We start from the raw sequence: 25,619 nt of genomic DNA, 5'->3' as shown, positions 1-25,619 counted from the left end.
GCGTGATATGTGCAAATATTGGCTGATTTGGGACCGTCGTAGCAGTCGAGGATTCTTTGAAGCATGGAAGTAGCCATGTCCAGCTATCTCTGCGGAGAATAGACCTTTCAGATTGTAATCCGATGCGTGGGTAACCTCGAGAGGTGACAGGCACACACTGCCGTCTCCATTAGCTTTATATTTTATGAAAGGGCAAAACAACCGTATAATCTGCAGGACCAGGTCGGATTGACATCGGAAAAAAATGTGACCCAAAATTGAAGTCACCATGCTTTTTATTTAGTTATTTATTTTTTATTTGTGCCATTTTATATAGATACATTTACAGTACATACATATATAGCAAATAGCAATGGTCACCAAACTGTGGACCTTAAGATATTGCAAAACTACAACTACCAGCATGCCCGGACAGCCAACGGCTGTCCGGGCATGCTGGTAGTTGTAGTTTTGCAACATCTGGAGGTCCACAGTTTGGTGATCACTGGTATATAAACTATATCTGTATTGAAAGAAAGGAACACACATTGACGGGAGGGGAACATACGTGTTAGATCCAAGGTATCAAAGGTATGTTTTTTTTTTTTTTACCATAACTGATGGGCTGCTGAATATATATTTTGCACTGAGCTGCAGGCTTTAGAGCTGAACTCTATGAGCATTTACATTGGTTCAATGTCTATAAAAACATAGGTTAAGGGTCTATTCACATGTACAGTATCCTGCACATATTTGATGCACAGGATGTATTACTGCCGATTAGAAGTTGTGCTCAGTCATTCAGTCTCAGTCATTCAGTTTACATTGAAATCTGCAGCAGAAAATCCTGCGCATCAAATCTGCACAGAATACTGTACGTATGAAAAGACTTTAAAGGGGTATTCTGAAATTAGGTTAAAAAAACATGCTGCAGGCTTTGCTTAAAGGGGTACTGCTGCTAGAAAGTTAAACAGATTTGTAAATTATTAATCTAATAAACTATTACAAAATCTTAATCCTTCCAGTACTTATCAGCAGCTGTATGCTCCACAGGAAGTTCTTTTCTTTTTAGCCCCTTAAGGATAATGGATGTAAATGTGTGTCCTGATGCGTTGGAACTTAGTGCACCAGGATGTACATTTACGTCCTGTACATGACCCTGAGCACCAGAGCGGTGCTCGCGTCATGCACGGCAGGTCCCGGCTGCTATCATCAGCCGGGGACCCGCCGGGAATGGCAGACATCAGTGATCGCGCTGATGTCCGCCATTAACCCCTCAGATGCCATGATCAATGCAGATCACGGCATCTGCGGCAGTGCGGCCACTGGAATGGCTGATCTGATCGCCCATAGCATCCGGAGGTCCCCTCACCTGTCTCCGACACTCTACTGGGGTCTTCTGCACTGATCTGCCTTCCAGAAGTCCATAATTGCTGCTTTTTGGTCACATCACATTCACAAAAAATGTTTTAAAAAGCGATGAAATAGTCATAGATACACAATTGTGGAACTATAAAAAACAACAGGTCATGGTGCAAAAAATGAGACCTCACACAGCCTCGATATACAGAAAATAAAAAAGTTATAGGTGGTCAAAATAGGGCGATTTTAAGCATACTGATTTGCAAAAAAAAAGTTGAGATTTTTTAAAAGCAGAACAATAATAGAAAAGTATATAATCATGGGTATCATTTTAATCATATTGACCCACAGAATAAAGTATTCATAAAGTGTGGGACCCCTGTGATCTCCCCGCACCCGGCGTTCGTTTAGAGCATCGGTTGCATTCCCGGAAGGCTCCTTTGGATAGGAGATAAGATGTCTAGGGGCGGAGTACCCCTTTAACCCCGCATCACATCACGTCGGTCCCGGCGCTCATCAACGGTTGGGACCCGCGGCTAATACCACACATCGCCGATCGCGGCAATGTGCGGTATTAACCCTATAGAAGCGGCGGTCAAAGCTGACCGCCGCTTCTAAAGCGAAAGTGAAAGTATCCCGGCTAGTCAGTCGGGCTGTTCGGGACCGCCGCGGTGAAATCGTGGCCTCCCGAACAGCTTACAGGACACCGGGAGGCCCTTACCTGCCTCCTCGGTGTCCGATCGACGAATGACTGCTCCGTGCCTGAGATCCAGGCAGGAGCAGTCAAGCGCCGATAACACTGATCACAGGCGTGTTAATACACGCCAGTGATCAGCATAGGAGATCAGTGTGTGCAGTGTTATAGGTCCCTATGGGACCTATAACACTGCAAAAAAAAAGATTTAAAAAAGTGTTAATAAAGGTCATTTAACCCCTTCCCTAATAAAAGTTTGAATCACCCCCCTTTTCCCATAAAAAAAATAAAACAGTGTAAATAAAAAAAATAAATAAACATATGTGGTATCGCCGCGTGCGTAAATGTCTGAACTATAAAAATATATCATTATTTAAACCACACAATCAATGGAGTACGTGCAAAAAAATTCTAAAGTCCAAAAAAGCGTATTTTGGTCACTTTTTATACCATAAAAAAATGAATAAAAAGTGATCAAAAAGTCCGATCAAAACAAAAATTGTACCGTTAAAAACTTCAGATCATGGTGCAAAAACTGCCCTGTTTGTGGAAAAATAAAAAGTTATAGGGGTCAGAAGATGACATTTTTAAACGTATACATTTTCCTGCATGTAGTTATGATTTTTTCCAGAAGTAAGACAATATCCAACCTATATAAGTAGGGTATAATTTTAACCATATGGACCTACAGAATAATGATAAGGTGTCATTTTTACCGAAATATGCACTGCGTAGAAACGGAAGCCCTCAAAAGTTACAAAATGGCGTTTTTTCTTTGATTTTGTCGCACAATGATTTTTTTCCCGTTTTGCCGTGAATTTTTGGGTAAAACGTCGAATGTCACTGGAAAGTAGAATTGGTGACGCAAAAAATAAGCCATAATATGGATTTTTAGGTGGAAAATTGAAAGGGTTATGATTTTTAGAAGGTAAGGAGGAAAAAACAAAAGTGCAAAAACGGAAAAACCCTTAAGGGGTTAAGGTCCTTAAGGGGTTAAGGTCAAAATGGGCTTGGACCTTCAGTGGTTACATTTCTTTTCTATCTCTCTGCTGACACCTCTGTCCATATCAGGAACTTGAACTGTCCAGAGCAGGAGAGGTTTGCTATGGGGATTTGCTCCTGCTCTGGACAGTTCCTTACATGGACAGAGGTTTCAGCAGAGAGCACAGTAGTTAGACAGAAAAGAAATTCAAAAAGAAAAGAACATCCTCTGTAGTATGCAGCAGCTGACAAGTACTGGAAGGATTAAAGGGGTATTCTGGTGAAAAAGTATTTTTTTTTTTTTTTTTCAAATTAACTGGCTCCAGAAAGTTAAACAGAAAATGACTTCTATAAAAAAAAATCTTAATCCTACAAATACTTATCAGCTGCTTAAGTTGAGTTGTTCTTTTATATCTGACAACAGCACTCTCTGCTGACACTTCTGATTGTCTCAGGAGCTGTCCAAAGTAGGAGCAAATCCCCATAGCAAACCTCTCCTGCTCTGGACAGTTCCTGAGACAGACAGAGGTGTCAGCATAGAGCACTGCAGTCAGACAGAAAAGAATAACAACTTCAGCAGATGCCGTCATCAATACAGATTTACAAATTTACAAATCTGTTTAACTTTCTGGAGCCAGTTGATATGAAAAAAAAAAATAATAATGGTTTTTCACCAGAATACGCCTTTAACCCCTTAACGACATCGACATGGTGTGGTGGCACTTAGCGCACCATGTATACACACTCGAACAAGTGGGCTCAGCTATATCAAACACCATATAGTAAATGGGGGTGCTACTAAGTGCATCAATACACTAACACTTCACCATACAGAAAGGGATACACAATCCAGTGCATACCCAAAAGTATATCTCAAAGTTTATTAAACATATCAAGATACAGAAGAGACAGATACATTTAAAATAAATTAAAACAGGCCAAAAGAGGCTGCTACACAAATAGGGGGTTGGTCGCAACAAGACCCCTCCCAGGGCACCTGCTTCTCACAATATCATATACTCCTGTACTCTAACCTGTACAATAAGGTAATATTTTCACACAGCATAAAAAATCTGGCTATAATCATTGATACAACCTGCATCCAGGTAGTGTATACTTAACGCACCATGACGTACATTTACGCACATGACCGCCGTGCGCAGCAGGTCATGGCTGCTATCAGCAGCTGGGGATCCGCCGGTAATGGCGGACATCAGCGATCACACCGATGTCCGCCATTAACATCTCAGATGCCGTGATCAATACAGATCACGGCAGCTGCGGCAGTGCGGCACTTAATATGAATGATTGGATCTCCCGCACCGCTGCTGCGGGGATCCGATTACCTGTAATGGCGGCCGGAGTTCCCCTCACCTGCCTCCATATTGGCGTCTGAGGTCACATCCGTCCGGTGATCAAGCTTATACGGCATGAGCAGCCGCTTCTCCTCTTAAGCCAGAGGGAGCGTGCCAAATGTGAACCTTTTGAGTCATCTGAACAATCCTGGCTGTGTGTAAAAGTTGCAGACATCTTAGAAATAACCTTAGGTTCATATTTTGGCACCATTACATTTATATCTCTGTAATGTGCTATTATTCTCTTGTTCTTTGAGATCGGTCTTTACATTGTTTAAGTACCTACCCCCTGATGAACCAACACCAATCTGTTGGTAGAAACGCATTGGTGGACAAGTAAATATTATCACTCAGAGTGGCAGAATACGAACTGGACCCCTGGTGTGAGGCTCCTCTGGGCTGGCTGAGCCCTGCAAAACCCAGAGTGTGCCATGTTTTTTGATAAATCTCAGACCGAGTTTGTGTTTTGATATCATACACTTGGACACTGAATTTTGAATAGATACTTTATTTGATGATAATAAAAGTTAGGTTTCAGCGCACATCCCCAGCACTTACCTTCCCTGAATGTTTTTTTGTATATGATTTATGCTGGATGCACACGTCTTATACTCAGGGCTTATGTGGAACCCTAAATCTTTGCTACAGTGTTTAATGACCACTTGAATTGATCCCTGTTTAAAAATATATTTATAATAAAGATACATTTTGTTAAATACAATTTTTTCCATCACTGCTGTATCTTTTTTAATATATTTTTTTAATAGTACCCTACAAAATTTTATTTAAAAAGGTATCACCATCACTTTTTTGGATCACAAAAGTTCATATTTTCTCCATTTTTGCCTCCTAAATGGACCATTCTAATAACGGATGCAAACTGATGCATCCGTGATTTGCATCAATTTTTTATCAGTTGGTATCAGCCGTCGGCAGTTGGTATCAGACGTCGGCAGACTCTGTTCCATAATGGGGTTGTAGTACAGGGGCTGAGAGATTGAGCACACCGGGTCTCACTTCTGAGACCTGATGCTATCAGAAGTTATTAAACAGGGGAGCGGGTGGCATGCTCCACTCCCCTGCGATGTACGATGTATTTTTACTTTCATTTTTAAATTCCCCTCTGGGAGCCCTGAATGACCGATACGGAGGAGCCATTCAGGGCTCTCGGCGGGGTTTTTAAACTTACAGTGTGCCTAATTACTGTATAATCACATTCCTCCTGACTTAATTATATAAATTTTATTCCTCCCATGTGTATATGTATGATTCTCCCCTGCCTGCTGCCTGGTCCTCACTGTCACAGCGCACAGCGGGGACATGCCATTCCATTCCCTGCTGCTCATCTCCGTACTTGACAGAGATGAGCAGCGGAGAATGGAGCGACCTGTCCTCCCTGTGCGCTGCTTCATTCATTCATTCCCCACCGATATATCCCCGCTGCTGCCAAGCTCTGTAAACTTTTTGCATTGTCATCTGACTGCAGTAACTGTTAATACTGTGAATTTGTTTGTTACTGGGTACTGTACAGTTGTTACTTTCGTAACAGTGTCTCATCAGAAGATAAAATACTTGATATGACAACGTTATCCAAAAATTAATTTAAAAATATAAATAGATCTTCATCAGTCGGGTACAGAGATGAGCAGTTGGGAATAGACCTACATGTCCCCGCTGTGCGCTCTGATTGCGCTTGGAACAGGGCAGCAGTGGGGACATGTCGGGCGGTGGTGGGGAATGATTGAATGAAGCAGCGCACATGGGGGACAGGTCCCTCCATTCTCCGCTGCTCATCTCTGTCAAGTACGGATATGAGCAGCAGGGAATGGAATGGCATGTCTCTGCTGTGCGCTATGACAGCGCTAGAAGATGACCGGGCAGCATGCATGACAATCACTCTGACTTGCTCTTCTCTGATCTTTTTCAAGACCTGTGGGATCAGTAGAATTGGAGGGTAGGCGTAAACAAAAATTTAGCTCCATATGATGGAAAGACCGTCTAAGGCAGTGGTTCTCAACCTTTTTCGCGACTGTACCCCAAAGGGTAAAAGTGTGTCCGCAGGTACCCCTCGCACATACGTTTGAGCGGAATTTACCCCCGAGGGGTCCCTGTGGACAAAATAAGTTATAAAAGTAGTTAATTTCATAATGGTGTGTGCTTAACTTTCTAATCCGATACTAATGTGATACTTAAAGGGGTACTCCGGTGGAAAACTTTTTTTTTTTTTTTAAATCAACTGGTGCCAGAAAGTTAAACAGATTTGTAAATAACTTTTATTTAAAAATCTTAATCCTTCCAGTACTAATTAGCTGTTGAATACTACAGAGGACATTCTTTTCTTTTTGGAACACATATCTCTGCTGACATCTCTGTCCATTTTAAGAACTGTCCAGAGTAGGAGAAAATCCCCATAGCAAACATATGCTGCTCTGGACAGTTCATGAAATGGACAGAGATGTCAGCAGAGAGCTCTGTGTTCCAAAAAGAAAATAATTTCCTCTGTAGTATTCCGCAGCTAATAAGTACTGGAAGGATTAAGATTTTTTAATAGAAGTAATTTACAAATCTGTTTAACTTTCCGGCACCAGTTGACTTAATAAAAAAAAAAGTTTTCCACCAGAGTACCCCTTTAAGTATCGGATTAGGAAGGTATGCACACACCATTATGAAATTAAGTACCAGAGTACCCCTGTAATCCTCATGTGACATTATTCACCCCTCCCTCTGATCCCCTTTTGCCATAATTGGATAATGGAAAAAGGGAATCAGAGGGAGAATAATGGAACAAGGGGATTAAGATAATGATTACCCCCTCCATATTAATCTCCTTGTGCCATTATTTCCCCCTCCCTCTGATCCCCTTTTGCCATTAACTCCCCCCCTCCATCTTTTGCCATTACCCCCCATCCTTCTTAATCCCCTTGTGCCATTATTCCCCCCTCCGATCTCCCTGGGCCAATATATGAGATACATACAATAACACCCTCCCATACTGTGGTGTTACACTTAATTTAACATGCTTACCAGGGCTGTGTCTATCCTGTTTGGTGGGAGTCAGTAGGCCGCACTGACGGGTGACGTCCTTCTGCATTGTGCCAGCACCTCCGCGCAACATCAGGGACATCACACGTTAGTCCCAGCAGCCACTGCAGCTCATGTAAGGTGGCCGCGGTACAATATAATGAGCTGCTGCGGCATCCAATCCCCGCTCTGCATTGACAAATACTGGCCAATGCATGGCCGGTATTTGTCAGCGAATTGCTGTACCCCCCCCCCCCCCCCTCATGACCCTTAGCGTACCCCTGGTTGAGAACCCCTGGTCTAAGGCATAAGGATGTTCCGACTTCCTCAGAGAGCAAAAGACCGGAAGATTGGCATTGAGACGAGATGCCATTACATCTAGAGACGGAGTGCCCCACTTGGCAGTAATCTGGAGGAAAACTTCCATATTCAGCTCCCCTTCCCCAGGCAACACAGGATTCCTGCTGAGCCAACCGGCTGTACAATTTAAGTCTCCCTTTATGTGGACGGCTGATATGGAGAACAAGTTGGTCTCTGCCCACTTCATTAGACGGTTGCACTCTTTTTGAAGGGACAAACTCCTTGTTCCTCCTTGCTTGTTTAGGTAGTAGACAGATGTTGTTAAGTTGTCTGACTGAACTTGCACTGACTTGTGGAGAAATAGGCCTTGAAAGTGTCTTAGAGCCAATCTAATATCCCTCAGCTCCCTCATATTGCACAACATTTTCGACCCTGCTTGTGACCAGGTTCTCTGGGCATAAGCTTTCCCTACATGAGCACCCCAACCCCAGCTGGAGGAATCCGTTGTGAGGACTTGAGGGTGGGGAGGAAGAAAGGGAACCCCTTGAGAGAAACAAGTGGGGTGAAGCCACCACTTCAAATATTTCTTCACTGCTTGAGGAATTGACAGGCAAGAATCTGAGGTGTCTTCTGCCAGTTCTTCAGAATATGAGACTGTAACACCCGAATGTGAGCCTTTGCCCACAGCACAGCATGTATTGCTGATGTTAACTGGCCCAGGACTTGCATTGCCTCTTGGATTGTGTAGGATTGGCATGCTCTGAGATGCTGGATTCCTTCCATTATCTTCACAACTCTGCTGGGAAAGAGAAATAAACGCATCTGCTTGGTGTTGATCACAAACCCCAGGTAGATAATCTTTGTGGAGGGATGAAGAACGGACTTCTTCCTGTTTATGAGAAAACCATGAGCCTGAAGAGTCTGGATCGTCATCTACAGATGACAATGAGGTATTTGCTTTGACGGGGCTCGCACCAGCCAATTTTCTAGGTACGGAGTAATTTGAACCCCCTGGAGCATCAGGTGCACAGTTAACACCACAGTCTTTTTGAAAGACCCAGGGGGCCTGAAGTTATCCCAAAGGGGAGACAAGTGAACTGGTAGTGAAGGATCTTCTTATGATGAAGAATCGCTATTCTCAGAAATGTCCTGTGGGCTTCCAGAATTGGCACATAGAGATACGCATCTTGCAGATCAATTTTGGCAAGGAAGTCACCCTGACATATATTTAGAATAGCCGACTGTATGGCTTGAAAAAAAATTTGAGAAAAAAGTAGGAAGGTCAGATCGATGACTTATCTCGATGACACTTGGGAGTAAAAGTTTCTCTTTTTCTTTTGGCATTTTCTCCTCAGAAGAAATTGAGATAAGAGATTGTGAATAACTTTTATTCGGTTTGGAGGGAGCTCCTTCAGCTCCAAAGTGTATCCTCTTGCGATAGATTCTGACACCCAATGATCTGATGATGTCTGTTACCAAACTGAAGCAAAATTGCGAAGTCTGGCCCCAACAGGAGGAAGGAGAAGGTTGGCGTCATTTTGGGGAGGATTTGGGAGCCGGTTTCCCTTGGTAGAGGAGGAAATATCCTGCTTTCTCTTGAACAAATTTTCATCCCTCTGGAAGAATTGCAGTATATCTTCTAGGTGAATATCTAAAAGGGCTTTTTGCGGATTTAGTGGGCTTCCTCTTAGGGACTGGAAAATCCTCTCCTTCTTTCACATTTTAGAATCTCTGGTAAATGTGGCCCAAATTGAGAAGATGGATGAAAAGGAAGGGACATAAAGTGATTCCTGGATTGCGCATCCCCCAGCCATTGTTTTATCCAGAGAGCTGTTCTTACCGAGTTGGCCGCCATGCTTCTGGATGTAGAGGACTGTCGCAGAGGAACTCAGAGGCAGTCATAATAGCTATGCTTTTAAGAAGATCTTCTCTGGGCACTCCTTGTTCGATATCGTGGCTTAAGTGGGAGAGACAGATCTGCAATGCCCTGGCCACCGTAACAGATGCAGAGGCAACCTTAGTAGCTGCTACCGCCACGTAAGCTGGCTTGTTGGCTAAATCTGCTTTGCGCTCCATATGGTCAGATAATAGCGAAGACTCATCTGAAGGGAAAATAGCTTTTTTTGGACAAACGTGCAGCCGCAAGGTCCACTTTGGGAGGCATATCCCAGGAGGAAGAAGCAGATAATTCCAGGACATAAGTTGTTTTGAACTTAGCTCCTGATTCAGATCTCTTTTCAGGTTTGGGCCACTCCCTTTCGAACCAGTCCTTAACCAGAGGATGGGCTGGAAAAACTTTGTTAGCAGATGGGGGAAAGTAGTAAAGCTGTTCCCTCTTATGCATGTTTGACAAATCCTTGTCAGATTATACTGCCCTGCGTGAATTAGTTTAGGAACTTTTTCCTTCTGTAGAAGAAATATGTCACCCATATTCTCTAATACTTAACTCCTTGGGGACGAAGGGCGTATGCATACGCCCTCGCGTCCCGTCACTGCCACTCGCCAGACGGTGATCGGACCGAGATGCCTGCTGATATCTATCAGCAGGCATCCCGTGGCAATGCCTAGGGGGGTCCTGAGACCCCCCCATATCGGCGATCGCAGCAAATCGCAGGTCAATTCAGACCTGCGATTTGCCGCGATCCGGGCAAATCGGGTCACTGGTGACCCGATCTCCCGGAAAATAAGACTGATTCGCAGCTGTCAGAGACAGCTCCGACCAGCCTAAAGCATAGGAGCGAGGTGGCAATGTTGCCACCCCCTCCAATCCCCTGCCATTGGTCGGTCAGGCTGACCACCAATGGCAGGAGGGGGGCGGGGGGTTAGAGTTCATTTTCCCCCGCTCTGCACACAGATCGAAGTCGGTACAGAGCGGGGGGAACACTGGCGGCGAGGGGGGGACATGGCCCGGCTTACCCGGACCGGCATCGGCAGCGGAGGCGGCAGCAGGAACAAGCTGCGCGAGCAGGAGGAGCGGCGGCCGGAAAGTGCGGTTGAGAAGGCTGCAGTGAAGATCGCGATAAGTGATCTTCACTGTGGCCTTCTAAAAGCTGCAAAACTACAACTCCCAGCATGCCCACATAGCCAAAGGCTGTCTGGGCATGCTGGGAGTTGTAGTTTTGCAACATCTGGAGGGTCACAGTTTGGAGACCACTGTGTAGTGGTCTCCAAACTGTAGCCCTCCAGATGTTGCAAAACTACAACTCCCAGCATGTACGGTCTGTCAGTGCATTCTGGGAGTTGTCATTTTGCCACAGCCGAAGGTTTGGGGCGCCCCCCCCCCCCATGTGAATGTACAGGGTACATTCACACGGGCAGGTTTACAGTGGGTTTCCTTCAAGGAAACTTACTGTGAACCCCTGCCTGTGTGAATGTACCTTAAAAACATTACACTACACTAACAAATAATAAAAAGTAAAACACTACACATACACCCCCTTACACGTCGCCCCCCCCCCCCCACCCAATAAAAATGAAAAACGTCTCATACGGCAGTGTTTCCTAAACGGCGCCTCCAGCTGTGGCAAAACCACAACTCCCAGTGTTGCCGGACAGCCATAGACTGTCCTGGCAGGCTAGGAGTCTTGCAACAGCTGGAGGCACCCTGTGTGAGACACTGCTGTAGGGTTTTGGTGGAGACAAGCCCCATCCTTGTAACCGGGTCCACCCCTACTGCAAATTCCTTATTCAGGCCTCAAATGCGCATGGCGCTCTCTCACTTCAGAGCCCTGTCGTATTTCAAAGCAACAGTTTAGGGCCACATATGAGGTATCTCCGTACTCGGGAGAAATTGCGTTACAAAGTTTGGGGGTATTTTTCTCCCATTACCCTTTGTAGTAATGGTAAATTTGGGGAAAAAACCTGCACTTTAGTGAATTTTTATTTTTTTTCATTTACACATCCGAATATAACGAAAAGTCGTCTAACACCTTTGGGGTGTTAAGGCTCACCGGACCCCTTGTTACGTGCCTTGAGGGGTGTAGTTTCCAAAATAGTATGCCATGTGTTTTTTTTTTTTTTGCTGTTCTGGCACTATAGGGGCTTCCTAAAAGCGACATGCCCCCAAAAACCATTTCAGCAAAGCTCCCTCTCCAAAATCCCATTGTCGCTCCTTCCCTTCTGAGCCCTCTACTGCGCCCGCCGAACACTTCTGAGGTATTTCCATACTCAAGAGAAATTGGGTTACAAATTTTGGGGGGCTTTTTCTCCTTTTACCCCTTGTAAAATTTCAAAAACTGGGTCTACAAGTACATGCGAGTTTAAAAATGTAAGATTTTGAATTTTCTCCTTCACTTTGCTGCTATTCCTGTGAAACACCTAAAGGGTTAACAAACTTACTGAATGTCATTTTGAATACTTTGAGGGGTGCAGTTTTTATAATGTGGTAATTTATGGGGTATTTCTAATATGAAGACCCTTCAAATCCACTTCAAAACTGAACTGGCCCCTAAAAAATTCCTATTTTGAAAATTTTGTGAAAAATTTGAAAATTGCTTCTGAACTTTTAAGCCCTCTGATGTTTTCCAAAAGTAAAAACATGTCAACTTTATGATGCAAACATAAAGTAGACATATTGTATATGTGAATCAAAATATTATTTATTTAGAATGTTTATTTTCCTTACAAGCAGAGAGCTTCAAAGTTAGAAAAATGCAAAATTTTCAATTTTTTCATCAAATTTTAGGATTTTTCACCAAGAAAGGATGCAAGTTACCGTAAAATTTTACCACTATGTTAAAGTAGAATATGTCACGAAAAAACAATCTCGGAATCAGAATGAAAAGTAAAAGCATCCCAGAGTTATTAATGCTTAAAGTGACAGTGGTCAGAATTGCAAAAAATGCTCCCGTCCTTAGGGTTATAATGGGCTCCGTCCCCAAGGAGTTAAGTTTATTCCCTGACTGGACGTGGATCTCTTAACTTCTTTAAATAGAGAGGACTTGATCTCACAAAAGGTGTCCACCATCTGGTCTTTGAACCAGCTACGGATGAAGCCTGGGTTAAGCTGAGATGAACCAGACTGAATACACTGGTCACATAGAGAGGCTGACCACAAGCATTACACATATTGGCCCTCATTTACTATTGCAAACCCGACATGTTTTGTCAGGTTGTGCGCCAGATTCTGTCGCAATGCTGCAGAAATTATGTCTGCACCAGATTTTGTGACAGAATATGCGCCAGAATTGAAAAAACCCAGACTAACTCTGCATTTTTCCAAGAAAACCCAGAAAAGGGGGCGTGGTCATCTGGAAAGGGGGCACAGTCTCATAAAAAGGGCGTGTTCCCAACATTTTCATAAAAATCCAATATATTTACTAAAGTTTCCACATAAAATGTGCTGGATTTGAGCTGAGGAAAACCAAACAAATCAGAGCATGTGTAAAAAAAGCAAAGTGTAGGGAAAGTGGAAAATGTAGGGAAACCTTAGTAAATATTGTGGAAAATAAATTGTAGGGAATTAGAACCCACAAAGAAACCTACACTCCACTATTAGTAAATAAGGGCCATTATGTTTTTCTTTTCTTTTCCTCTGGGATTCACCATCTAAAAAGAAGAAAAACAATCAATCTGCTGTGTTCCAGTACCGTACCTTTTGTGCTAAGTCCCCAGAGTCAGAGTTCCTGCGTACCGGTAGGTTCCTCCTAGTGGGATAACCCCTGGTCACCTCTTCCTTCTTTAAATTTATTTATTTGATGTATATAATTTGTATAATTTATATGTATGTATAGTACTTCCAGGACCTTAGGTCACATGACTACTAAGCCTACTGTTAGGTTAAGCTTAAGGACCTTCCAGGTCGCGTGAGTGGGTCACATGATGTACCACAATACATGTACCACCACATGATGACAGTTAGTGGAACCAATAAGCTATGAGCCTGCCCCCTTGCCATATAAGGGCGCTGTATCCAATCCTCACTCTCTTGTTCCTGATCATCTCTAGAGAAAGCATCCCTCTGTACAATTCTGCAAGAGAACTTAGGCCTGAAGCCTGCTAACTTCAGCCAAATGCAAAACCGTGAGTTTAACTAAACTCAATCCTAAATCTACTTGACTACTGAACCTAAAACCAAACCCTAAATTCAGTGGAACAGCATAAAGCAAGCCTCAGAGCTTATTTCTCTACAAGGTCCCAACCAACTGTGAGGAACCTAAAGTCCGGTCCTCTGTAAAAACTGTTACTACTGTTGACCTGCATAAAAGTTGAAGTAAAGTTATTTCCTGTCTACTAAACCTCCGGTTGTGGACAATCCTTTATTCCTCCCTATCGTTCCTGGGACGGGTGGCGGTAGTATATATATATATATATATATATATATATATATATATATATATATATGAAGAACTCGCACCCTGGCACGACAGTTAAGGGTTAATCCAACACCCTTTCATTACTGCACAGCTACACCCTACCTACCTTACATCTCCACAAGCTCACCACAAAATCAGAAGGAGATCATCTCCAATCAAGGATCAGGAAGACACCAGGACTCCATTTACCTTGACCGATTGAGGGATCTTCTGCTCGGCAGAGCGAGATCCCTCGGCTGAATGAATGCACCTTTTATGTGAAAGACGTACAACAGGTGCGACAGTTGCACATGTGCAATATAATGTAGAAAGATCCCGGCAATCAATACGTTTTTGCTAAATCTTATCTTTTTATTGATGCAAAGCATACATCAAATGCTCGCAGCACGCATTCCAGCTTGAAGCAATAAAAAATAAAGATAATATTTTGTGAAAACTAGTTGAGTGCCAGGATCTTTCTACATTACTATACTATTCTTATCCACGAGCACCATTGATTTACTACAGTTCCGACGCGACCTCCCATTTTCCACTATTGCACATGTGCAATAGACCAGGCTACTCACCAGGAGAAGACAAAGACACGGTACTTCTCAGGCGATCAGCACAGCAGAAACCTGTTCTGAAGCCTGGTCCGCAGATCAACCAGAATAGGGGAACATGCAGTAAATGCACCAGTAACAAAAAACAACAGTACATGCCTAACAGTACATGCATTCCTCAGCCCATAGTACCACGGTGCAAGGGAAATAAGATGAGGAACCTTAGCTGAGGGACCTGGGAAAAAAACTCCCTGGTATGCAGCCGTACTTGTGTCCCCAAGGATCAGGGAAACCCCAGGTATAGAGGAGGCACTGACTTCCAAACTTCTGTCCATGTAGGAAGCTAGAAATAAAATATGAGTGTGTCTCCTCCTTGTAGAGTCTTATAAGGGCTTCCCAGGTGGAGCACATTATTCTAATGTTGTTGTGTTTCTATTGCTAGATACAGGCTTCTGTCCGGGTTAAAGAGGTCCTGTTAACCTATTTGTTTGTGCTGCCAAAGGACGATCAGAAAAGTCAATATTCACAAGGTAATGCTACTTTCACATGGCCGTGTTTTGTCTAGTATTTCGTATCTGTATTTGTAAATTAAAACAAGAAGTAGAACCTACACAGAGAAAAACTATAATAGAAAGATGTGCCCTTGTTTTGGCTGACAAATAATGATGCAAAGCACTGAACACAATAATGTTGTGCTAAAGTGGCTTTAAAGGCGTTGTCTGGCCTAACAAAATTTTTTGTGTATGGGATCAAGCTGGAAAAAAAAAACATATATATACTCTTCAGCATTGAGCTTCTAACCACACTATGGAGTCTCCGCCCGGAGATGTTCTGGGGAGAGACTCCATCTTCTGCGACCGCCACCAAAGTCCTTTAGTGCTAGGACTGCCCGGACATGTGCTGTCAGTCACCATTGTTGGCAATGCAGTCTGCAATGAATGAACATGTTCATTCTTTTGGCAGGCCCAGAGTCCGTAATTTCCGCAGTGTGAATCCAATGCGATCCCTTGAAACTAATATGAGGCTGCTGCATCTGAATTTTGCTGCATATCTAAGCGGAACCCTTAAAAACTGGGTGTGGATTATGTGACTTTTTTGTTTTTCTGCCTTTGTTGAGGGAGTTTCATGGAGTTTTAAAAGTTTGCACAATGTGTGGTAAATTTCACTACAAAAGGCTATGAGATTAAAAACATGTAAAGAAAAAAAAACTCTGGTTGAGGTTGTGTAGATTTTCTAATTTTACTGTACTTTGCATTCTATATGTCTGATCACTGCATGCACAACAAGTGAAAAATGTCTACCAAGTCAGTTTTGCAAAAATCACTTGATACAGGGATGTTTAAAATTAAATTTTTGCGCAAAATACTACATGCAAAAAATCTACACCAAATATACCAAATATAAATTATTTCTCATGAAAACAAGCTGTATTCCCAAGAAACGCACTAGGAGCGATGTCACGCACCTGATAGCGGGCTGTCACGGAGCTGGTAGTGGATCCTCTACCTGTTTGGCTGATGACTCGGACCGTATCAGGGAGCGGAGTCTAAGGTGCCCCTGGTCTTCACCGGAGCCCACCACAGCAGGATGGATTTGCTGCAGCAGGCGACACCCAGGTCGCTACCCCCGACACCGCTCGACCACACAGGTAACTGGCAAGGCGAGGTACAGATGGACGTATGTCTTTTTTCAACCATACTAACTATGTAACTATGAAACATGGGTAGGCAAAACAGGATATGGGAACGCTTTCTCTTAGGCAATGAGCACTGAAGATCCGGCAGGGGTGTGTGGGAGGTGCAACAACTTTATAATGTGTTGTTCAGGTGCATTACTAATTATGGGCGTACTGGCCCTTTAAATCTCAGAGCACCACGCGTGTGCGCCCTAGGAGATGGGGACAAGCGTGCTGGAGCTGAGACACAGTGGAGGAGGCAGCAGAGGAACGAGGTAAGTGACGGGCCAGGACTCGCATACGGGCGCGTCCCGCAATGCGAATCCTGGCCCCTCCGGGAGCAGGGACAGTGCGCTCGCAGCCAACATGTGCGGCCGGAACGCAGGTTGTAACAAGCGACATGTTTCAGACTTATTTTTCACATCCTTCTTTATTCCCACCAGCCTCAAACCCTACTTATCCACCCCAATGGTGCCTGGTCCCAACTGAGCATTAATTTGACACATAGAAATTGCCCATACAGTCAATCATTGGTCCTAACGGTGAACAAGACCAAGCCATTCCTATACTGAAGTACCAACACCCCATTTGCTATGAATAGAAGCCCATGTCTTAGCATTTTCATTCATTTCAATTGAGGACGCAACCAAAGAAAACAACCTAGTAAGCCATAAAACATTCCCATTGTGCTATTCCCCCCCCCCCCCCCCCAGAAATTCAGAAAATAGAGTTAAGAGTCTAACCATAAGCATTCATGGCCATTAAGCAACCCTTAACAATTTAGGACAAGAAGCAAAAGGCTGTATAAAATCATCTAATATACACAGAGAGAGAAGCAGATTGCCTAATGAAGCAAAAAACGCCATTATTATTCCATCAAAACATCATTATTTCTTTAACAGAGGCCGATACATCAATGCAGTCCAACGCTAATCTGTAGTTTATTAAGTTCATAGGGTCATCATGCACTTTTGTCCTCGAAGCATCCACAAACATGAATTTATTTTCACAAAAAAGCTATTTTGTCAGCCCCCTGAAGAAGTGATATTCAACTATTGTATTTTCCAAACTTTTGTCTTTAGAGCTCACAATCCATAAGGCCTTGGTGCTAAAATGTTCATGAACTCAAGCATAAAAAATGGTCAATGTAGTGTAAGACCTTTCTATGCCCAGCCATATAAGTTCAGTAAGGTTCGTGATCATTACTTTGACAAGCTTATTAACATGTCTAGCGCCTATGCAGCCTTCAGCCAGACACTAAGCTATGCCACACATTCCAGCTGCTCTGTCCGAACATATTAAAAACCACATTAAACAAGGGCTTGTGAAGGTGAACTTGTTCATAAATCACATTATTAACAGCTAAGATCTTTCTCTTGCACATTTTTACCTATTATCTTAATAACCTGGTTCAGGGAGGGGGCACTGATTCTCATTGATGATACCCGGTGCTGCATGGAGACTTCTTTTCAGGCAAAGCTTCATTAGCAAAAACGTATGCAAATTAAATCTCCTCCAGAAGAAAGAAGACCATGTCATACTAGCTAAATAAAAGTCTAGTTTGGCTTGTATGACTAATCTTAACAACTTGTAAAACAGAATGGTCACTTAGGTGATCATATTAAAAGAAGAATCCACTTAGTGTTACCATAGACATGTAGTAGTTAAAATTCATGAGTATTTGTGAACTCAGATTTTCAGGGCTATAATTCCTTTCACCAGGACTAAGATATAGCTGGTATCCAGGATTTATTCCTCACTAGCTCCCATCAGCATTGCCATTCCATACCCCAATCACTGAGACACTTTACCAGAGGTGTAACTTGTAGCTCAATGCAAAATCTGTTATAGGGCCCCATATCTTCTTATGGAGCAAAGGTGCCTTGGAGCCCTAGTGCGACTGTTACCTCTACCCCCCCTATACTTACACCACTGCACTTTGTATAACATGAACATATCCAGATCCCATTACAAGTGTAGAGTTACCTAGTAGTTGTCTCCTAGTGCCCTGCACAGAGATTGTCACCACAATGTCCTTTCCTTGTCAGGATGAGCATGCGCAATCGTTGGTTGGCATATTGGTACGGTGAGCGCTCACCTCCCAGCTCTCCCGTCCGGGCCACTGTCCGCATCCATGGACGCGCCCGCATGTGAATCGCGACCCGCTTCTCACCTGCCTCCGTTATGGCCCCATCTCCTTCTGCTGTCGGTTGGGCTGTGATTCGCATCGCAGGACGTGCTCCTTTGCAAATCCCAGCCCGTCACTCACCTCATGCTCCTCCTCTGCTTCTCTGCTCCGGCGCACGTGTCCCCGTCCCCTAGGGCACACATGCGCCGGAGTTCAAATATTTAAGGGGCCAGTACACCCAATAATTAAGTAACACCAGTTATAGTTTCCTCCAACTCCAACACTTCCCTGCCGGATCTTCAGTGCCCTAGCCTGAGATTAAGCATTCACAGTTTTCTGTGTGCCTTGCCTGTGTATTTTGACCCTTCCGCTACATTATTTGACTACACACTTTGCCGCCTGCCTTGACCTTCTGCTAAGTCCGACTATGCCTCTGTCTCATCCTTCTGTACCTCGTCTTGCCCAGTTACCTGTGTGGTCAAGTCGTATCTGGGGTAGTGACCTAGGTGTCGCCTGCCGCAACAAGCCCATCCTGCCTTGTGGCAGGCTCTGGTGAAGACCAGTGGCATCTTAGACTCAGCTCCGCGAAACGGCCCGTGTCATCTGCCACACGTTAGAGGATCCACATTAAGCAGCATCACAGCAAGATCCGGCCATGGATCCCACTGGGGTTCCTCTACCCAATAATCCGGACCTTGCCTCTATCGTGGCTCACCAGTCATAGGCACAGCAGGCACAATAGTTAAGTCAATTGTCCGCCATGATGCAGAAGTTGCTTTCTGCTCAACAGCAACCGCAGCAGCCACAGCCTCCTCCTGCTCCAGTGTTGCCTTTCGCTCCTGCAGTCATCTCGGGATCTAATCTCCATTTGCCTCTTCCTGAGAAGTATGTGGGGGATCCCAAGTCTTGCCGTGGTTTCGTGACACAGTGCTCCATGCACATAGAACTTATGGTGGAACAGTTCCCTACAGAACGAGCAAAGGTGGCCTTTGTTGTCAGTTTCTTAACTGGAAGGGCCCTGGCCTGGGCAACCCAGCTATGGGATCACAGTGATCCACTCACAACTAATCCCCATGCTTTTCTGTCTGAATTTCCAAGGTGTCTTTGAAGAACCTGCATGAGCTACTTCCGCTGAAACGGCTTTGCTGAGTCTTTCTTAGGGCAGCTCGTCCGTGGGTGAAAATGCCATTCAATTCTGTACCCTGGCATTGGAGTTATCTTGGAACAATGAAGCTCTTAGTGCCACTTTCAAGAGAGGACTTTCTAGCCATATCAAGGATGTCCTTGCTACCCGGGAATTGCCTTCTACCCTTAATGAACTCATACAGTTGACATCTTGGATTGATATCAGTCTCTCTGAACGATGAGGAACTACGTGAAGAAAGGGAGTCTGCATGACCTTGGCGCTTTAAGTGCCTCACACCTGTCTTCCAGCAACCACTGCAACCTTCTACGTTGCCTCTCTCAGTGGAGGCTATGCAGATGAATCGGTCTCACCTGACCCTGCAGGAAAGAACTTGAGCTGAGAATCTATGCCGCTACTGCGCCTGTGCAGATAATTTCCTCAGAGATTGTCCTCTGCGTCCACAGTCACAGGGAAACGCTTGCACCTAGGGTTTGTGGGAGCAGCCTCCCTAGGTGTGAATACCTCCTCTCCACGCATGAATTTGACTGGTCCAGCTTTCTCTACCCTCCAAAGGAGAAACGTTATCAATGCCTCCTTAGTACATAGGTATCATCTGCCAGTATCCCGCCTTTGTACATCTCTTCGGTTAACGGAGAAAATCTAGACTGTACTGTCTTATTCCGCACAGAACCCTTATCTATGCAGGTTGATGGAAAAACTGTCGTTCTATGTACTTTCTCATTGTACCTACACTCTTCTACTTGGCCTTCCTTGGTTACAACTACATGCCCCACATCTTGATTGGAAAACTGGAGAAGTACTTCATTGGGGAACTTACTGCTATAACAACTGTTTTCATACTCTTCCGTCCAAGTTGGTCTGCCATTGTTCCTTCAGGACTTTACTGACGTCTTCAGTGAGAGAGAAGCTGAAGTTTTACCACCACATCATCCTTACGATTGTCCTATTGACTTATTGCCCAGGGCCACACCCCCTTGGGGCAGAATTTACCTCTTGTCTGTTCCTGAAACCCAGGCCATGCCTAATAACATCCAAGAAAATCTTCAGAAAGGATTTATCAGTAAGTCATTCTCCCCTGCTGGAGCCGGATTCTTCTTCGTGGAGAAAAAGGACAGATCTTTGCGACCTTGCATCGACTACCGTGGCTTGAATAAAATTACTGTCAAGAACCACTACCCACTTCCTTTGATCTTGTAATTTTTTGATAGTCTGCGTGGAGCGAGGATCTTCTCTAAACTTGACCTTTGTGGTGTCTATAATTTGATTTGCATACGAGAAGGAGACGAATGGGAGACTGCGTTTAATAATCCTGATGGACACTTTGAGTATCTTGTGATGCCATTCAGACTCTGTAATGCTCCAGCAGTCTTCCAGGAGTTTGTCAACGATATTTTTCGTGATCTTCTATACTTCTGTGTCGTTGTCTATCAGACTCATCGCTCTCACCTTCGCCAAGTTTTAAAGCTTCTTCGAGACAGTCATCTCTATGCTAAACTAGAAAAGTGTACTTTTGAAAAAGCTAGCCTTCCATTTCTGGGGTAAATCGTTACCAGTCAAGGTCTTCAAATGGACCCGAACAATTTGTCCACGGTACTGGACTGGCCTCGACCTTCTGGCTTGAAAGCTATTCAGCGCTTTGTCGGCTTTGCTGACAGTAATTGTACTGTCAGCAATTTATCCCTCATTACTCCACCTTGGTAGCCCCCATGGTTTCTCTCACCAAAAAGACTGCTAATCCAAAGGTTTGGACTCCAGAGGCTGAAAAAGCTTTCAAACAGTTATAGCCTGCCTTCACTTCAGCTCTTGTTTTATCTAGACCAGATCCAAGAAAGCCATTTCTTTTGAAAGTCGATGCTTTTTCCATTGGTGCTGGTGCAATTTTAACACAAAAGTCCTCTGATGGAAGAATTGTATTATTGTAACCTGCAGTTATTTCTCTAAGACCTTCTCTCCTGCGGAGAAAAAATATACCATTGGAGATCGTGAGGTCTTGGCAATAAAGATGGCTTTGGAAGAATAATGTCACCTCTTGGAGGGATCTGTACATCCAGTCACTATATATTCTAATCACAAGAACTTGCTCTATCTTCAGACTGCCCATCGTCTCAACCCTCGTCAGGCTCGTTGGTCTCTGTTCTTCTCCCTATTTGACTTCTTCATTCACTTCTGTCCAGCGAAGAAGAATTTATGGGCTGGTGCTCTATCTAGATCCTGAGATGTTCAAGACCAGGAATCCCACCCTCAATATATTATTCCTGCTGATCGTCTCATCTCTGCAGCACAATCAAGTCTTTAGCAACTGCCCCTTGTGAAGACTTACGTATCTCCCCGTTTTAGACTCTGAGTTTTGAAGTGGCGTCATTCTTCTCTTCTGGAATTTGTAAGTCCTTACAGTTCATCTCCAGACAGTATTTAAAACAGGATGTCGTTGATTTTTTCCGTTCCTGTTCGGTCGGTGCCTTTGACAAGATCCTCCATTCCAAACCTGCAGGTCTTCTACAGCCTTTGCCAGTTCCAGAGCTTTCCTGGACCGATATTGCTATCGACTTTATTATAGACCTTCCCTCTTCTCACAGCAATACTGTCATCTGGGTTGTCGTAGACCGCTCATTTTGTGCCTCTACCAGGATTACCATCTGCACCACAGCTTACTAAGCTTTTTCTTTGCCACATATTCCGCTCACATGGATTGCCATCTCATATTGTATCCGACCATAGAGTCCAGACCATCTGGTGGGCCCTCTGCTCTCGTCTCCAAGTTAAGTTGGATTTTTCCTCAGCTTATTCACCCACAATCCAATGGACAGGTCAAAAGGGTGAACCAGGTCTTGGGAGACTATCTTCACCATTTTGTTTCTGCTCGTCAAGACGACTGGGCCGATTCACTTCCCTGGGCAGAGTTTTCTGAATCCACTTGGACTTCACCTTTCTTTGTAGTCTATGGACTTCATACTCGTCCTCCTCTTCCCTTGTCTTCTTCCTCCAGAGTTCCCATAGTTGATGAACATGATTTCTCCTCCATTGGCAGAAGACTTGTCACTCTCTGTTGTATGCCACGTCTCGTATGAAATCTCCAGCAGACAAGAAAAGGCATCCTCCTCCCAAATTCTTTCCTGGAGACAGAGTCTCGTTGTCATCCAAATATATCCGCTTTAAGGTACCCAGTTATAAACTGGGCCCTTGCTATTTGGGTCCTTATAAGATCAAGAAATGTATAAATCCCGTGGCCTATTCTCTCCATCTGCCATCTTTTCACGTCTCCTTCTTTAAACCTGTTATCCATAACTGCTTTTCTAAAAAAAGATATTTCTCCTACTCCCATCTCAGGTACCTCTAATGTTTATATCATCAAGGAAATTTTGGACTTCAAATTTATCAGAGGAAAACATTTTTCCTTGTGGATTGGGAAGGATTTGGGCAGAGGAAAGGTCTTGGGAGCATGACCTCATTCAAAAATTCTTGTCTTCCAAAAAGAGGGTGAGACCAAAAGGGGGGGGAGTACTGTTACAGTGAGCGCTCACCTCCCCGCTCTAAAGTCTGGGCCGCGGTTCGCATCCAGGGACGTGCCCGCATGCGAATCGCGACTCACTTCTCACCTGCCTCCGCTATGGCCCCATCTCCTTCTGCTACTGGTGGGGCTGGGATTCGCTCACTGGACGCGTCCGCATGCGAATTCCAACCTCCTCCTCGGCCTCTCTGCTTCGGCACACGTGTCCCCGTCCCCTAGGGAGCACACATGCCAGAGCTCGGAGACTTAAAGGGCCAGTAAACCCAATAATTAAGTAACATATGTGGCTCAGTTATAAGTCCTTCCACCTCCCACACTTCCCCGCCAGATCTTCAGTGCCCCTAGCCTGAGAATAAGCGTTCCCAATTGTCTGTTTGCCTTGCCCGTGTATTTTGTCCCTTCCAACTATGTTACTTGACTTTGCACCTTTGCCGCCTGCCTTGATCTTCTGCTAACTCCGACTATGCCACTGTCTCATCCTTCTGTACCACTTCTTGCACAGTTACCTGTGTGGTCGAGTCATATCGGGGGTAGCGACCTGGTGTTCACCTGCCGAAGCAAGCCCATCCTGCCTTGCGGCGGGCTCTGGTGAAGATCAGCGGCACCTTAGACTCTGCTCCCGATACGGCCCATGTCATCTGCCACTCAGGTTAGAGGATCCCCGAGAATTGTACTACGGCTGTGAGTAACGTGCAATAAAATCTGCTGAATTGGAAACCCGGTGAGTGCCGACTTTTCTTTGTCTTCTCATGCACTGAGAGTTACAAATATGTTCACTTTAACAGACCTCACTGCAGAAGGTGAGCATATGCAATGAACACAACAGGAATTGCACAGAAGACTACAGGGAGATGGAGGAGACACAAATGCAATGTTCTGGTAACCATCTACCAGTTGCTGTGGTTGTAGGGTGCATTCTGATAAATCCTGTTCTCGTATTGTGAGTTGTACTTGTCTACTGTATCACATTGATTTTGTATCACATTGAAACTGCTACACATATACTGAAAAGCTAAGATGCAATGGGTAATATTTCTGTGTTCTGCAACCACTGGTGAAAATATATAGTCAGGGCTGCACTAGGAGCAAAAATAAGCCCAGACATTTGAGACTACCTACTTAGGTCATAGGTGTGGCTACATGAGGGCGTAGCCAGTGGTCAAGTCCTGGAAAAAAAAAATTGTGGGAACTTTTTCACAAAAGGGCTGGTCCTGCAGGACTCCTGCTAATGGGAACAGTGGAGGGAATTTATCATTGGTTTTACCCTGGTTTTGTGGTGTACTTTTGTCCTACAGTTTGTCTCAGATGCTGTTTTGAGACTTTTCATTGCGACTTTTGCTTTAGAAGGTTTCTCTAAAAAAACATACCAAGTCATGATTTCAGTTGATATCATGCAGGGGTAAGCAATTCATGAAATTAGACTTTTCAGTTTGTCACATCTTTTGTCGCAACTGCGCTCAATTAGGCGCAAATCTACACGAGCCCTAACTTGGCTTACAAAACTGACTGTTGACAGCATTATTAAAAAGTCACATGTTTTGTTGCATGGTATAAAAAGTCACACAAAAAGTGGCAGAGGAATCACCATACAAAGTGGTGTACTGAAGTATGAAATGTGATCAGCACCAGATTTATCACATGCCCTGCACCATGTAATAAATCTAGTGCAGGTACACAGTTTCCACCACATGAATTAATGGGGTAAAAAGACATTCAGCTCCACCACTCTTGTTCTTGCTGTGGAAAAAGTGCAGGAACTCAGTCCCCATGAGTTCCTACAGTAACCACAAAGGTGGGGGTAAATTTTAATCATAGTTGGGTAAATTAGGGTATATAATACTTTCCCTTGATAGAAACAATGTAATGTAGGTCTAAATAAATCATATAGTTATTGAATAACAATTACAAAGGAGGACGTACATATTACCATCATACTGTTACTGACCAAATTTTGTATACTAAGACCTATATTACCCCTAAAACCAGTATACAAGGAGGAAATATTATCACCATACATATTACCATCATACTGTTACTGACTACCTCCTGTAAATCCTGTATACTGAGACCAATACTACCAATAATTATAGTATGCAAAGAGGAAATATTATCACTATACATATTACCATCATACTGTTACTGACCAAATACTGTATAATGAGACCAATAGTACCAATAATAGCAGTATACAAGGAGTAAATATCATCACCATTCATATTACCATCATACTGTTACTGACTAAATCCTGTATACTGAGACCAATACTACCACCATACATTTTACCATTAGAGATGAGCAAATTTTAGAAAAATCCGATTTGGCTAATTCGGCAAAATTTGGTTCGGTCTGAATAAATTTGTGGCAAATCTCTATTACAAATGTCTATTTCTGGCCTACAGAGAGCCTCAATAAGGGTGTAGAATACTTTGCCTTGCTGTAACACGCATAGGGTATGTGCTGGATTAGTGAAATAATACTGTTATTCAGTATGACATGCAGATTAGAGGTGTCGCTATTAGAATCACTGTCGCGGAGCGGCACAACGACAAAGCCTGAAGGTGACATCAGTATGAGGAGACCAAATAGTGGCTGAATGACACAGCGTGGAGTTGG

The 25,619-nt window shown here is 43.9% G+C and overlaps 1 protein-coding gene across 1 annotated transcript in view; it reads left to right on the top strand.

Moving 5' to 3' along the window:
* Positions 1-25,619, top strand: part of LOC130367484 (uncharacterized) — a 72,478-nt gene that overhangs the window by 26,225 nt on the left and 20,634 nt on the right. Inside the window, exon 5 of the mRNA XM_056569907.1 lies at positions 14,991-15,078. Coding sequence (XP_056425882.1) covers positions 14,991-15,078 — 88 coding nt within the window. The remainder of the gene's footprint in view (positions 1-14,990; positions 15,079-25,619) is intronic.

Source organism: Hyla sarda, chromosome 4 (genome assembly GCF_029499605.1).
Source record: "Hyla sarda isolate aHylSar1 chromosome 4, aHylSar1.hap1, whole genome shotgun sequence".
NCBI classification, from domain to species: domain Eukaryota; kingdom Metazoa; phylum Chordata; class Amphibia; order Anura; family Hylidae; genus Hyla; species Hyla sarda.
This window is presented reverse-complemented; position numbering and strand designations above follow the sequence as displayed.